Source organism: Amaranthus tricolor, chromosome 10, assembly GCF_026212465.1.
Source record: "Amaranthus tricolor cultivar Red isolate AtriRed21 chromosome 10, ASM2621246v1, whole genome shotgun sequence".
Classification (NCBI taxonomy): domain Eukaryota; kingdom Viridiplantae; phylum Streptophyta; class Magnoliopsida; order Caryophyllales; family Amaranthaceae; genus Amaranthus; species Amaranthus tricolor.
The window spans coordinates 6,251,191-6,266,546 of NC_080056.1; the positions used below are offsets into that span (position 1 = coordinate 6,251,191).

Consider the following 15,356-nt stretch of genomic DNA (forward strand, 5'->3'; position numbering starts at 1 on the left):
AGTTCAACTTAACATGGTATCTGGGCAACAATTTGATCAAAAACTAAAAATGGTCGGGCCAAAAGAATAATGTTCATACTTTAACTTATTACTCCCACATGTGAACTTGACGGGAGTTCACATGTGAGGGGATATTGGGATGTAGATGAATTCAAGATAGTGAGCGCACTTTTATAAGTTATTGGAGTCTTTCTTCTTATTGTCATATGGTTTTGGGTGGTATCTCATTGGCATATAGAGTGTGTGTACCTCATATATTTTCTAATTATATGCTGACATTGACATTAAGTCCAACTCAACTTAATAAATAAGTAAATTTACTAGGTTTTGATTTGCGGAAGAAAGGATGGGAGAGAAATCGATGAGTTTGCCGTTGTTGAAGTTGAAAAGGTTGAAAATAAGTTAGATCATAGAGAAAAGAATTAGTTGAATTAACTATGTTAGATCAAGAGTCAAAGGTAATTTAAATTTGGTGAAATGTTATTTTAAAAGTCAGCTAATCAATTTATTTTTCAACGACCAAAATCTAATAAAACGATTAGCGTGCTCATGTTATTTAATTTACAATAACTTTAATTATATATGACCTAAACCTAAACTTATAACTTCAAGTATATTTTTAATAAATAGGAGTAATTGTTAGAAGAAATATAACTCCATCAAAATCAAAACAAAAAAAATTAAAGAAATAAGCATGTTTAACTAGAATAATAGGAACTTTTGATTAATTATAAATAATATCAATTTTGTGGGTTTTTTTCTTAAAATAATACTAACTTTTAATTATTTTACCAAAGCTTTTTTTTATATAATCTTCTATAGTTTGATTTTTAACATGTTAGGCATATTCTAATAGGTTGGTATTATTCATGGTTAATAAAACGTTGATATTATTATAAGACAATAAACAAAAGGTTGTATTATAGTGGTAATTTTTCATTTTATATATTATATAAATTTAAATTTTCACAACAGTTAGAAATACGGAAGAACAGGAAACAAAAATCAAAACGAAGACAGTGGTGGCGCTGGTACTTTTCCGAGATAGAGCGGGATTTGACGGCGTAGGTATGATAGAGTGAGATACATTGTAGTTCCTGAAATCATGACCAGCAATTACAAATTCTGGTATCAATTAGTTTGAGTGATTGAATGTATTAGGGTTTAATTGGATGCAATTGGGTGTAACTGGTTGCAAAAAACAGCATTCAAACCCACGAATTTACCTAAGCAGCATTAATTAAAGCCTAAAGGACTTTAGCTAGTTGAAGAATTCAAGTTATAGTTTCATTCTCGATAAATTGAATTCAAGCCATATCATGGGAGTGATCGAAAATGGGACTGTAACAGGGTCTTTACCTGATGATGAAGTTTTCGTTGTTCATTACTCTGCATATCCTTCTTCCATGTCTCGTGCAGTGGAAACCCTAGGTGGAATTGATGCTATTGATAGGGTATGTTTTTAGCATTGGAATTAATTTTGGGAAAATATTTGAAAACATTGAACAAATTGAAATGATTAATTGTTTTGATTTTGCTATTCGTGTAGGTTCGCAGTTCCAAGTTAAATAAATTGGAGCTTCGTTTCCGTCCTGAAGACCCTAGTTCACATCCTGCTTTTGGTCATATTCGTCCTTGTACCAATTTGCTTTTGAGAATATACAGAAAGAATAATAGTGACAATCAAAATGATCATTGTTCTACTACCCAATCTATGGAGTGTAGTTCTGGAGAGGCTGGAAATTCAACTGTGCTTTCTGCTGATGTTGTTGCTCGAGTCTCGGAAGCTTGTTTTTTTAATGGTCAGCAACTTGTGTTTTCTTTCCATCTTTAGATCATTCTGTTTGGACTTTGGTTTGCAATTTTCCGACTCAGAATTTTTGGGATGGCTTTGTCATTTTTGTGCAAATGCTGTTTGGTTTGCGAATTTCTTAACATTTTTTTGATGTAGGAATGGTGGATTATCAGCATGTCCTTCCTGTTCATGCTGATGTTGCGCGGAGGACAGGTGAGAGGTCTGCTGAAACTATGTTTTTGGTTATGCTGTTAAGTACTCACTACTCGTCTCAAATTAGGGCCTTTTTGGTATCAAACTTTTAGAGATTGAAAAGGGAATCAATTAACCGTTACCATGGGATGTTGAGGTAACGATACCGTTACTTGATGGCAATCGTTTCCCGACTCTGTTACCTCTCAAATAGTTGCGGAAACAATTACTGTTATCCTTCTCTCTTCTTGAAACTCCATTGATCAACAATTGCCCTCTAATGATTGTATATCAAAAACTACCATTGATGATTAGGTTAGTGCTTAACCAACAAAGCTTAGTAACCTTCTCTATCTTTTATTTTTTTTTTTATTTTTTGTTTTCTTTCTTGCATGCAATTGAAATTTTCAAGGAATAAAACTGAAAGATTGCATTGCTTTTCTCTGTTTCTTTGATTTGCGATGATATTCAATTGAAATTGTGATTTTTGATCTCTCACCTTTTCCACAAATTAGCTTGATTTTCTCTCATCTTCAACCTAATTTTTTTTGCCAATTATGGTTGATTTTGCTAATTCTCAAAGAAAATTCGACATTTCATGATCTCTGACATTATCTCTACTTTTGATGTTTGAATAAGTTTGATAGTTTTCATTCTCTATCTTGGCTCAACTATAATTGTTTTTCGCAAGTTTTTCTTAATTATTTGAACTTAGCATATTTTAAGGCAAAATCAGCTTACCAGTTGATGATGATAGTGGTGGTGGGCCGGTGGTGTTGGTTTGAGTGGTGGGGCTGGTGGTGTTGGTTTGTGCGGTGGGGCCGGTGGTTTTGGTAGTGATGATGATAGTGCTATAGGTGCTCCATGGCTCGGGGTTTGGTGGTTTCAATGAAATTGAGGTGATTTTTGGTTTAAGGATAGAGAAAGAATAATTATCGTTGATTAATTAAATGATTACAAGAAATTGTTTCCTTTTCTATAAACATACCAAACAACCTATACAAAAACACTTGCTATTACCGTTACTCTAGTTAACAAATTCCCTTTCCAGTTCTTTTCATTATTCATACCAAACACTCCCTTAATTGCTACATAGCGGTTTTGTGTCGGGTGAATACACATTTACGGATTTACCTACTAGAACTTGCATATTAGACAACTTTTCTTATCATTTCTCTTTGTCAAGTTGTAATTTATTTCAATTCATAAGTCATAAAATTTTTTCATGTTTTATAATACACATGCTAAGTGGTAAGTGCTACCAAATTATATACTAGTGCAAAATCCAAAATTTACTATCTCATATCGCTTCATATCTAAACACTCTCAAAGCAACATGATCTTTCAAGTTACCGCTAATATATAACTCCTTTGATGTTTTTATATTTTGCATCAACCAATCTAATTCCTCCCAAAATTTTCTTTTAAGTGCTTATTTAAATTATTATGAAGTGTGAATACGTTAAAATAGGCTAGATTTTAGGTTTCTTGAGAGAAACTTCATTGAAATATGATTAATTAAATTGGGATGATAAGAAAAGTCATACGTAACAACTAATTTGTAACAGTGAGGAGTAGTATATTTTCATTCGGTCATAAATTATATTTCTTCAATTTTCTCTAATTACTCTTTTAGAAAAGGATGATCTTGATGCGGATGATGAAAATTTGATGGTGCTGGTTCCTCCACTATTTTCGTTGAAAGATGTTCCCGATAATATAGTGTAAGATGGTTTTCTTCTATAAGCATTTCTGAATAGAAGCAAATGTGGATGTTAAATTAATTGCTTGTGCCTTTTGGTCTTACTAGATGTTTGGTGTTATTCGGCTAGTTTTAATTTTTAAAGTTCCAATGACAAATAGTATGGAAAGTATTTTATTTAGCCATCTAGCGCAACTTTTTTTATTTGACATTTAAAGTTTTAAGAGAATCTAGATGATCCTGTAATCATGATTAATGCTGGCAAGATGCATGGGAAAGGTTTGAATTGCCATTTTTGAGTTCCTGTATATGAACACACTTAAAGCTAGATAAATATGAATGTTTTCTTTAATTATTTATATATGTGGCCATAGTGGAAATAAGGGGAAAAAAAATTAACTAGCAGATTCATGTTGTTTTTCTTGTGATTCATCAAATTTGCTTAGATATATTAGCTGCTAGTATGTTTTGATTGCTTTCACCTTTTGGTTTAATATGGTTTTAATGAATTTTGATTTATTTTTCAACATATTCCATTTGAAGAATCGGGGTTTACATGTAATAATATATTCCTAAGATTTAAGTCAGCCCAAATGTGGGCTTGATTAAAATTGGTTTGATCTCATTATTTATGCTTGCTTATATATTGCTCAGGTTGAAGCCATCAAACACATTGAGTTCTAAAAAGAAATTGGAGGGAGTTGTCCAGCATCGCTGGGAGGTATTCTTTTTTTGATGTTGCTCCTTTTTTAGTGATGAGAAATGTGAGCAGCCATTGATAGGATGTGAATATCGGGTGCCATACTAGTATACTTGGTTGTTTCTTTTGCTGACGGCAAGGGAAAATAACCAACGAACTTGTAGTAGGAGAATTTTGATTTAAATACCTGGAAGTTGAAATATGTTTTGATGGCTCATGAACTACATACTACTTATGCTTGTATTATGAAAGCAAGAAGGTCCTTTTGGTAACACTTAAGTACTGATATTTCATATTTTAAAGAGCTTCTTTTGATTCTCAATTCCATACTTCCATTCCATTATGATTTCAAATAATAACTTGCTTCTCTGTAGGTAATAATCTTCAATGGATCACAATATATTTCTTTTTGACATGCTTTAATGTTTTATTTAGATGTGTTGATTTTTAATCCAACCGGAAATTGATCCGAAATTCAATTAAAATTTGTGGATCATAACCTGAAAATTTGACTTGTAACCTAAAAATGACCCGACATGAATAACCAAAAAAGAGGTCAAACCATGACCTGTTTTCCGAGTTGCTCAAAATCTTCAGTTTCACGCTACCATTTTTAGGTCGAGAACCACTAAATTTCAAGTCATTCTTTCTAATTTGAGTCATTATATCCTTCTTAAAGCCTCAAAAATGATATAAGGAAAAAAATATTTTTTAAATATATCTTTTTTGAAATTTTTAGTAATAATAAAGTACGTTCTAAAACCCTTGACCCGTTTAACCCCGACTCACTCAAATCAGAAACGACCCGACCAGAAGCCGACCCTTCCCATAAATAACTATCCTAAAACGACGTAAACAGAAATCCTCATGCCCAGCTGTTTTGACAAGACTGGTCTAGGTTCATTAGATTCTGTTTTCAACAAGTTCTAGTGGTGGACTGATGTTTTTAGTGTTAATTAGGCATGCCTATGTCCAGGCCTTATACGACACTGCTTCTATCATTCTCTAGTCATAAAACATCCTAGATTTGTATATGTGTTCTGGGACAAAATGGGTTTGAATGTCGTCTTGAAACAGGGTTTTGAATCTTGGATGCATCATGCTAATGGTTGTGGAATGTCTTGCAAACAGGCATAGAAGTTTGTTGCAATGTAATACTACATTTGCTGTAATCCAAACTATGTTGATAATGCAGTGATGCAACTGAGAATTAATACCCTATTTTATTTATGCTCGGAGAAAAGCAAAACACGTGGAATTAAATATGCCATCTATTTCATAAAGGTTTACACATTTTACTTCCATGGGTGTTGATGCGCACATATGGTCATATATTGGAAGGGGTATTTCCTAAGTTTTAAGTGTTTTCGAGGAGCTTAAATTTGCTTCTTTTTTTTTATTTTTTTAATTTTCTGGTAGACATAAATTAAGAGAAACATTTTTGAATTTCGTGTAAGAACTAAAAATGGGTATGGGTCCAAACAAACTTGACGTTTAATGAATTGTCAGTTGATCTTAATTAAGTGAAACAATTTTTTTTTCTTTTTCTTGTAGTCGTAAGTCAAGTTCTTATTAAACATTGGGGTATGTGTCCAAATGTTGGACTGGGATGTTTAATAAATTTTTCATGTTCTTGGTCTAAAATGAAGTGTTGAAGTGTCCTACTCATATTCAATTGTCAAGGATCCAACTCGGGTACTTGTGGTTAAATGACGTCATGAGTCACAACTGAAAAACAACTGTGTGTCATGCTTACAAATTTAATTGATGTTGACCTTTATGGTATTTGTTTTAGTCTGTCAAGATAGCTAAAAACCGATTTGGAGCTGCTAAGTCAATTGTTCAATATATAGGTCCTACTTCCTCCTTTGTTTTAGTCGTAATGTAAGGGAGAGGCACAAAAATTAAAGGGAGGAGAGAGATAAAGTTGGGGCCTATGTGATGATTGATGAGAAGAGTGATAAGGAGAGATTGTAGCTGAGAAAGGAAGTATTGGAAGTGAAAAAGAAAAAAAATGGAATTATAGCTTTTGTTCTTCACAGGGCTTGAAATGGAATTGTTTCGTGCTTGATAGTTGAAATAACTGCTATCTAGTTTGTGTTTCTGAATGATGGTTATGGAGACAATGACGTTCTTGTTAGTCTGTGTAGGTGGATTGTACATGACTGAGTTCTGATATCTCTTTTTTCTTGATGCAGATGGATATTGAACCATGTCTCGCTATTGATTTCAACATAAAAGATATCCTCTCTTGGACTAGATATTTCTAAAAGCTTTAAAATTGTTCATATCAGGTCTTTTAGTTAATTAAACTGGGGAAAGGGGTTATTCAACTGAATGGGTTAGGATTTGCGTTCATAGTTCAAACATACAAATTCAATAGATTAATTTTGAATAGAAGGGCTCAAGTCAGGGGTTACAAACGTCCATCCATTGCAGCTTTCATCCCAGCTTCCTTTGCCTTTGCGTCCGGCCTTGCATTTTGCATTAACTTGCTCCCAACATCTCTAAACACTGCAACAAGTAGTGAGATTAGTTCATCTTCTGATTTCTCTGTCATTCTAATTAATCTTTTCAACTAATTTGCTATCACTTTCAAAGAGCACACTTTTCTATCCATTATGGCCTAGGTTAGACTTGGAACCAGACATCCTCCACTTGAACTTATGAATTTGCTGCAAGATCTGCTGACAAGAAATAAGGGGAGAAGGGTGCATTTTAATTTTTTAAAATGGAAGGCCATAGAGGGGTATGCCTGAAAAATGGGGTGGATCTTTTGATGAAGGGCTATTTACTTGAGTGTAAATACTCTTTCATTCATAGGAAAATAGTACAAATTCAAAGTTTCTCTTACATGCGATATTGAATTGAATTTTATATGTTGGACTGAGAAATTGGATAGAGATAATCCAAAAAAATGAACTCTGAATTCTGTTGCCAAAAACTAGAACCCATATGTATCAAATTCTGGAGGAGTAAAGAAGTGCTGGTTCAATCCTTTCTTATATTGATCCCTAGCCTAAATTCTGGTATACAAGTCTCTTTTCTACGCTGATTCATCTGTATGAGCTAGCCAACAAGGCAGCAAAACCACTCAATTTTTCCACGTCTAAGACTGTTGCAAGAATTATTTTCGTTGCATTTCCCCCTCTGGTGTTGCTTAACAATCATACAGATCCCTAAACGGGTGAATTGGGATCAGCATATACCACAAGGAACAGATCAATGGAAATGGCAGATGGCTGTGTCCAAATTGTTTGAGGAACGTCCCATATGGCCAAGAAGTTCTATCAAGGAACGCTTGTGTAATGATGGTTTGAAATTCGGAGAGCATATGCTGAAAAGGTATAGTCTATATTTCTTTCGTTGTTGTCTTATTGTTATTCTTCTAAAGTTTATGTGGCATGAGTATGTAGGCCTATATATCTACATGTATTGCTTGTGGCTTATTACTCTGCTGTTTGATGCTATTTGACGCACAGGCTCCTGTTCCGGAGTGCATACTACTTTGGAAGTGGACCATTTCATAGGTTCTGGATCAGAAAAGGTTATGACCCTCGTAAGGATCCTGAATCTCGCATGTAAGATTGCATATTATAATTTAAATTTTTGTTGATACATTATTTAATCTAGTTTTTGCATTTTGCCACATTAGTTGAACTGTAGTAAATTTTTCCAGTTTTTCTTCTTCTGTTGAACTAGATAGCTGTAGTTAGTCAACTTTAATGTATAAGATTGAGTATGATTTATGCCTTGAAACATGATTTATGCCCTGAAAATAACTTGCTTGACATATTCTTTGTCAGTAACGAGAATCTATTATTGCCAATCATACAGAAGATGCAAGTTTTTGTGATAGTTTTTACACTTGCTTACTTGGGAACTTTGATTTTTGAAGTATGCATTGTCACTTCCTTACTTAAATACTTTGCTTTTTGGAGTTTGCAATTTGTTTGTATTGCTTATGAGATTAGGTCCTTTTAGGTTCCTTGTGGTGTGGACATTTTGCTCTATCTGCACACAAATTTTCCTCTCCATTTCCGCACCTTTCTTTTGAGGGCTATTAGTACTTTTAGGATTGTACACTTTCTGTTTCTCACCAATCAATCTATATGAAACATATAAAATTTTTTAGCTTACTTTGGTACCAAATTTGTCCTCATTTTCGAGAAGTTAGCTTGGCTCATAACTCACAATTGCTAAAGCATAAAGTACAAAGAACAAAGTTGCTCATTTTTTATCTGCTTCACATGACAATGCTGGAGCTCTTTTGGTCAGTGCCAAGTCATGATGTTATTGGGACTTGATACTGCAAAATATTTCTTTTTTGATTCCCTCTTGTTGATTTTTAACAAGGAGATTTGGATGGTTGGATGGCCTGTTGAACCTGGATTTTGATAAAATATTTGAATCTCTGGCAGATATCAAAGAATTGATTTCAGGGTTCCCCCACCTTTGAGAGGGTATTGTGATGCGGCTAGCGGGTAAGTTATCCGTTGATAATTGATAAAGTTTGTTCATATTTCTTTTGATGGTTTTTCGGATTTATGTCTTTTGGTGATAAATTATCTAGGTTGTTTTTCAAGACTAAATTGTCCAGGTTGATGTTTGGTGACCAAATTATCAGGTTGTTAAATTAGAGCTCTGATCTTGTTGATGAGTTGGCATAGCAGTTATAATGTGATACTATTAGAGAGAGATGATTGTACATTGTGCATGAAAGTGCATAAGATGATTGTGCTGTACATTGAATAATGTATACTGTGCTTGTTGAGAACCAAGTTCTTAAAATACCTACTTTGGATGGTTAAAACACGTACGCTTGATCTTAAAAGTCTCATTTATTTTTTGCATGAATTATAGTAACACCTACTTGGTACTTAAAATACTTATTTTTATGGTTAAAACACTAAATTATGCCTTTAAAATTTTGTTGATTTTTATACTACTTAAACTTTCCTTTCTCTGATGTTTTTAATAAATTATACCTTTTCCTTCTGGGTTTTGATCCCCAAACTTTTCTTTCATCTTTTCATGATTTATGTTTTTTTTTTTTCATGTTTTGACTGTGACAAGTTTATACTTCTCTTGTTGAGTGATTAGAAATTGTCCAGAGTTGATACAGAGTGTTTGAAGCATATTTCCTCTTCTATTGTATGTTGTAACTTGTAAGTAAATTATGGAAGTTTTAGTTTTTCTTTTTTTTCTTTTACATTTAAAAAATTATTAAGCTGTATATGAAAGATTTTGGCTAGCAAATTATGGTGTTAACAATGGTGGAAGAGAGAGAGAAGAAAGGTGATATTAATGGCGGTTAGGGTTAAATGGTTGAATCATAGCTCAAATTCTTTTTGTGATCTTAATGGTGAAAATTGAATTGGAGAAGAAAGAGAGTAGTCATGAATAATTTGATGGCGAAGAAGGAGAAAAATCATGGATGGTTTGATGAAGAAAAAGGAGAACAACCACGGATGGTTTGGAGAAGTGAAAAACTAGCAGAATAGTTACTATTTTATATTTTTTTGTTTTAAATATTTATCATCCTTTATTAACACATTCTCAATTGAGACGTTTCACGAATCTCATTGGGTTGACTTATTGTACTTTTACAGTATTAAAGTAAATTACTTATAACATTTAAGTGATTATTTACAATCTTAAAGTAATCAATTGTAATCTTAAATTGATTAATTACAGTTTTAAAGTGATCACTTATAATTTTAAAGTGATCTCTTTCTACAGTTCAAAGTGATCACGTTTTATACTTTTAAAGTGATTAACAGTAACCTTAACGTGATCACTTACAATTTTAAAGTGATCAATTAGATAAATGAGATGTATGTATGGACCCTTTTTATGGTAAAACGATGTCATACAAGACTTTCTTTTTTTTTTAATTGGTTGGGCCAGCCCATTTAGTGAGGTCTCTCAAAGAGTGTCTCTTTTGAGAATTTGTAGAGGGAGTAAAGAATTTGGGTAGTTCAAAACTGTAAAAGGAAAAAAGGGCATTGCAAAAAAGTTAATAACTTCAAAGAAACACTTGATAAGGGAAATAAGTGTTGAATACCTTTCCTTGACTTCAAAACCCAATACCAAAGGTCCCTAATAGTTTTGTTCTTTCCTTCTTGCAAAGTATTCAGTTGGTGTTTAGATTTTTTATTTGTGTGGTTTGTATATGAAATAGTAATTGTTTTTCTACTCATGATCACTAATATTACAGAAAAAAGCACAAGTGGGAGGATTTATGCTCATTTCAGGCTTTCCCTTACAAATGCCAGACATATTTTCAACTTTCTGAACTTGTGGATGAATACATCCAAAAAGAGATACAAAAACCTCCAAACAACACTGTTTGCTCTGTGAGTTCCTTGCTTGTTCTTTTTTATTGAAGTGGTGTGGTGACATTTGTTCTTAGTTATCTAAATACTTCTTCCGATACTATTTAAATGCCATATTAAGTTTTCACGTGACCTAACGTAATACTCTAAACACTAATAATTTCATTTTTGACATCAAAAATTGAAAATACATTTTTAGACGAATCTAACAAACCCTCGACTATAATTTCCTACAAATAAGTGAGAAAACTTAGAACAAAGTTGGCTTATGAACAGTGTAAAAAAATTCAAGTGTTGTATTTAATAAGGACCCGAGGAGTACTTCCTCATCTTTTGTTTTTTTACTTAAGTATACTATAAAGCCTCCCTATATTGGTTATGATGATCAAATAACCGCTAGACTAAAACTTGAAGTGTATATAACGAGAAATTTTACTTTAAAGTTGGTTGTAAATTTTCTTCATTACTACAATACATTGATCTTTTTAACTTCGAGTGTGACGCAAAATTAAATATTTTTTCAATACAACATTCTATTTACCCAATGTCATTAAGTGGCTCCCACTTAAGTGAAGTTTTAGGGTTCGGATGTACATGACTTTACCCTTTTTAGTAATAATAGTAATAATAAAGAGGATGCTTTCAATTGACCCTTGGTAGCAAACATCATGTAAAACTTTAGATAAACATAAAAAGTACATGATTTAATGAGACATTTTAACAGTCTATCATAAAATCATACAGTTATACAACCATTGTTTGCCGTTCTTGATGTAGAGTTTCATCTAACAAATAACTGTTGCTTGTAAGTGGATGGAATGAACCTTTGCTTCATAGGTGTTTTGAGTTTGACCCATGTATTGACCTTATCCTTATCTTCGTAGATATTTTGAGTTTGACCATAGTTATCTTGCCCCATGCACTTTAACTGGGCAAATGTGAATTTTTTGGTTCTGCAAAGTGCTCTTGTAGTCAAAGAATCTCTCATAACTCTGTTCCCAATCTAAGGTTGTCCTTAGGATCTAAGGAACGATCTGCAAAATCTGACATCTTATAATTTACAGAATTAAAGATGAACCACAATAATAAGAGGATCAATATTGAAACTTAGCCTCATAGTGCAAAATACTCTTGTGTCATCGTACTATAGTTTTATTGTAAAACTAAAGGTTATTGAGCTTTCAACAATCATGGCCACAATAGGACTTTTGTGACTGTTACAACGACCTTCTTTAAAACCACATTTTTGATCTATGCTTTACTACGAAATAATTTTGCAAAGGTGGTTGGACTTTTGGCCAAAAAAAAAAACATAAATTCCTTGATCTCGTCTGCTGGGTAACAGGAGTACCTCTTGCAAAAATCTCCAGGGTACTCCATGATCTAGTTTTGATGCCAAATGCACTGATTGTTGGTTATGACATGTTCGGAATTTAAGTAACAAGTTACCTTAGTCGGGATATGAATATTCCGGTGCAAGTCCAACTTCGCAAGTCTTACTTGAAAACTGGAAACTGGTCTTTATTGTATGAAAAGGAATAATCCGCCTCTTAAACAACTGCTTTGTTTTGTTGTGATTCACTCGCACACTTTCAAAGGGTCTGGGGCAAACAGCACCAAGCAATATACTTGCACAAACACATTTCGGTTTCACTCATATGATCACACTAACTCTCGCCACACTCAAACCATTCCAAATTAGTGCCACTCACAAAAATAAATTAAAAATATGAATCTCAATCTGATTTATATTCATGCTCTGAATGGGTTTAAAATTACCCGACAAGGTAAACAAATCATAACTCTAACTGCACGACGGTATTAAATAGTGGTAATGATGATGAAGCCTGTATAAAAAAGTTCATGCACATGCTTGTCCAACTTCAAAGATATCCTTTTCTTCCTAATCTTCATTCCCTTCTATTACCACTTAAAAGGAGTGGTATCAAGTGGTAATGATAATCTGTTAAGTCTATGTTACCTGGATCGCGAAAGGGCCCCGTTTCACGATCGGGAATGCTCGTCCCAGATCGTGGGTTAAATGCAACCTAGATCTCTAGCAACCCCATTCTGTTCGATCGGTGAACTTATGGTGTGAAGCCTGTTGTTGTTAGTTGAGAAACTAAGAAAAAAATTTAGAAACAAGGAGCTTACCTCTGGCTTTAATGGAGAGAGGAGAAAAGAGGAAGAAGATGAACTGATATCCGCCGTATGGCCACATTATAACCCCTCTTCGCTTGGCTTTCTCAAGTAAGCAGCAAATAAACTCTTCCTTAGATGATGTGGCTCATGCACATAGCTAAACACATAGTGGACAAACCACGATAATGTATTTGTTCTGATGTGGGTGGTTATACCATTAACAGCTAAAAAAAAGAAAATTTAGCTTTTTCAATCTCAGTTTCACTTGCTCTCTCTGATGATAAGTGAGGGCTATGTTAGATGTTAGTTTTGTGGTTTAGTTGTAGCCGTGTTCTTTCCAGATATTGTTACTTTTGTGGTTCTTCAATTGTTTCAGAAAGAAGTCTGCTCAACTGCCATTTATTTTCTGTTTGTATGTTCATGTTAAAATTTTGCTACTTTTACAGTGTTCTACGGGATGGTTCGCATCATATACTCTTGATATTTTAAGATTACGTGTCGCGGTGAGGTTTCTATCAGTGTATCCTCTAGATGGTGCTGCAAGTTTGCTTAAATCTGTTTCTGAAAGATTTGAGAAGTCAAAAAAGATGCGCGCCAATGTAAAGAATCTCAAGCCTGGTGAAGATGGTGAATCGTCAGCTAATCAAGGTTTTGAATATCTTCATCAGTATAGAAAACTTACGTTGATAGTTGCTCCTTTCTCTTATTTTTGATGTATTGCATAATTTGATCTTCGCAGAGCTCACTGTTGATGAAGATAAAATAGAAGATAATGATGATGAAGAAGAAGAAAATGAAATTGAGGATGAAGATGGTGAAGAAGAATTGGACATAGATTACACTAACATAGTGAGTACTTGGTAGCTTTAGTCCAAATTTCCATAGATAGCTGACCATTCTTGCATTAGGTGATGTTCTTATCATGTTTTCCGACTTTAATCTTTTGTAGGACGGAGAGGATGCTGATTACAACATGCAGTCTGATTCTAGTATCCTCGTATCATGTTAATTATCAATAATATTGTGAATTAAAGTAGATTTTGGCCAGTGAAACATAATTCGCTAGTTAGTTCGCCGTTTGGATTCGGCGATTCGCTTAAAATGGTTCAAAAATAGCCTAAAACCGATCATAATTCACTTTTTGCAATTTGCGATTCGCAAGGCAATTAGCGAATCATGTGACACTACTCTGGCCTTGTGAACCACTTTTGTACAATTTAACCATCTTATTTATGTGTAGTTCACTTTGCTCTCATTAGATGCTCATCTTCTATACTATGTTTTCTCTTAACATAGTTAAGATGTAGGCAAAGGGAATACTTCAAGAAACTATCTGCAAGAATTATTTGAAAGGTTCCCATCCTCAGGTGTTTCTCATATGTTTCCCGGTGATGATGATGGTGAATATCAAATATATGAACAAGATAGTGATGGAAACGACTCAGATACTGATTACTTCTGAAGTCATCTAAAGGTTTGTATCTGCACCATAATTGTTTTTTATAGCCGATTTTTATGTTTTTGACCTAATATCTATTTTATGCAGCTCTATTCACGTAACTCGGTACGAGAATACATGTGGAAGTGTAAATAAGTGATGTGCAGATCTTTTGTCATGTTTCAAAACGAGGTTCAACTGATGCAACATGCAACTCATATTCTGGTAGCCGAATGCATCAAGGCCAGGGTTTATTTATGCGGCTATTAGCTTCTCGATCTCTAGGTTGTGGGAGGTGACTTATTGTTCGTTTCTCGTTTGAGGTTTACTATTCTGAAATCCCCTTTGATGATGTATAACTATGAAGTGTTGGAAAAAAATACGAACATGTAATGTTGATCAAAGAGTGGTTATCGTCGAGTAAAAATTGTCCGAACGTACAAGGCTCTTAATTTTAAGGGTTTTCAATATTAGCTTATGTTAGCTTATATTATTTTTTTAATTAAATTAGATTTTAGGTTTTAAAGTTGGGAATTGGCTTATTTTTACTTTGATTATGAATAATTTTTCTGGGTTTTTGACTGCTTCTGTTGATGATTGATGATGCCAAATTGTAGTAACTGATTTTTTTCTTTTGAGATGAAAATGTATGAGAGGAAACAGAGATAGTGATAGAATGCCAAAAATGTGTTTCTTTGAAACATAATCACACCATTTCATTGAATCAAGTGGCTCCCAAGTCCCTACGATAAGATCGGGATCGTGATTGAATGTAGGCAACTTGTATAATTGTTAGTTACAATAAAAATGTTGTTTTTGATTGGCCTTTAAAAGTACACATGATAAATTATGAATCATTTTAGTATTCTTTATTATAATCTTTGGTCTTATCGAAATAAAGGATATATTTTTATCAATATAGATGGTCAAAAAAGCATGTGAATTTGTTAATAAAATTAAACAAAGATATTGGTAGGATTTTACGCTCTTAATTGAAATAAAATTTTGAGTGGTAGGATAATAATTTTTTGATCTTATGATTTGACTTA

General features: G+C 33.4%; 1 protein-coding gene across 2 annotated transcripts; it reads left to right on the plus strand.

The window, feature by feature from the left end:
• Positions 1-990: 990 nt before the first annotated feature.
• Positions 991-15,149, plus strand: LOC130825564 (uncharacterized). Of its 2 annotated transcripts, none has more exons than XM_057690853.1 (15): positions 991-1,454; positions 1,550-1,802; positions 1,952-2,008; positions 3,624-3,711; positions 4,344-4,410; positions 6,588-6,630; positions 7,563-7,734; positions 7,872-7,970; positions 8,811-8,873; positions 10,610-10,748; positions 13,316-13,517; positions 13,609-13,718; positions 13,819-13,858; positions 14,177-14,343; positions 14,416-15,149. In XM_057690853.1, the coding sequence occupies exons 1-14, from the start codon at positions 1,320-1,322 to the stop codon at positions 14,329-14,331; spliced, it is 1,623 nt and encodes a 540-aa protein (XP_057546836.1). In that variant the 5' UTR covers positions 991-1,319; the 3' UTR covers positions 14,332-14,343; positions 14,416-15,149. The 2 variants fall into 2 exon arrangements, with proteins under 2 accessions (XP_057546836.1, XP_057546834.1); XM_057690851.1 differs by having other exon boundaries at positions 14,171-14,343; positions 14,416-15,147.
• Positions 15,150-15,356: the final 207 nt, after the last annotated feature.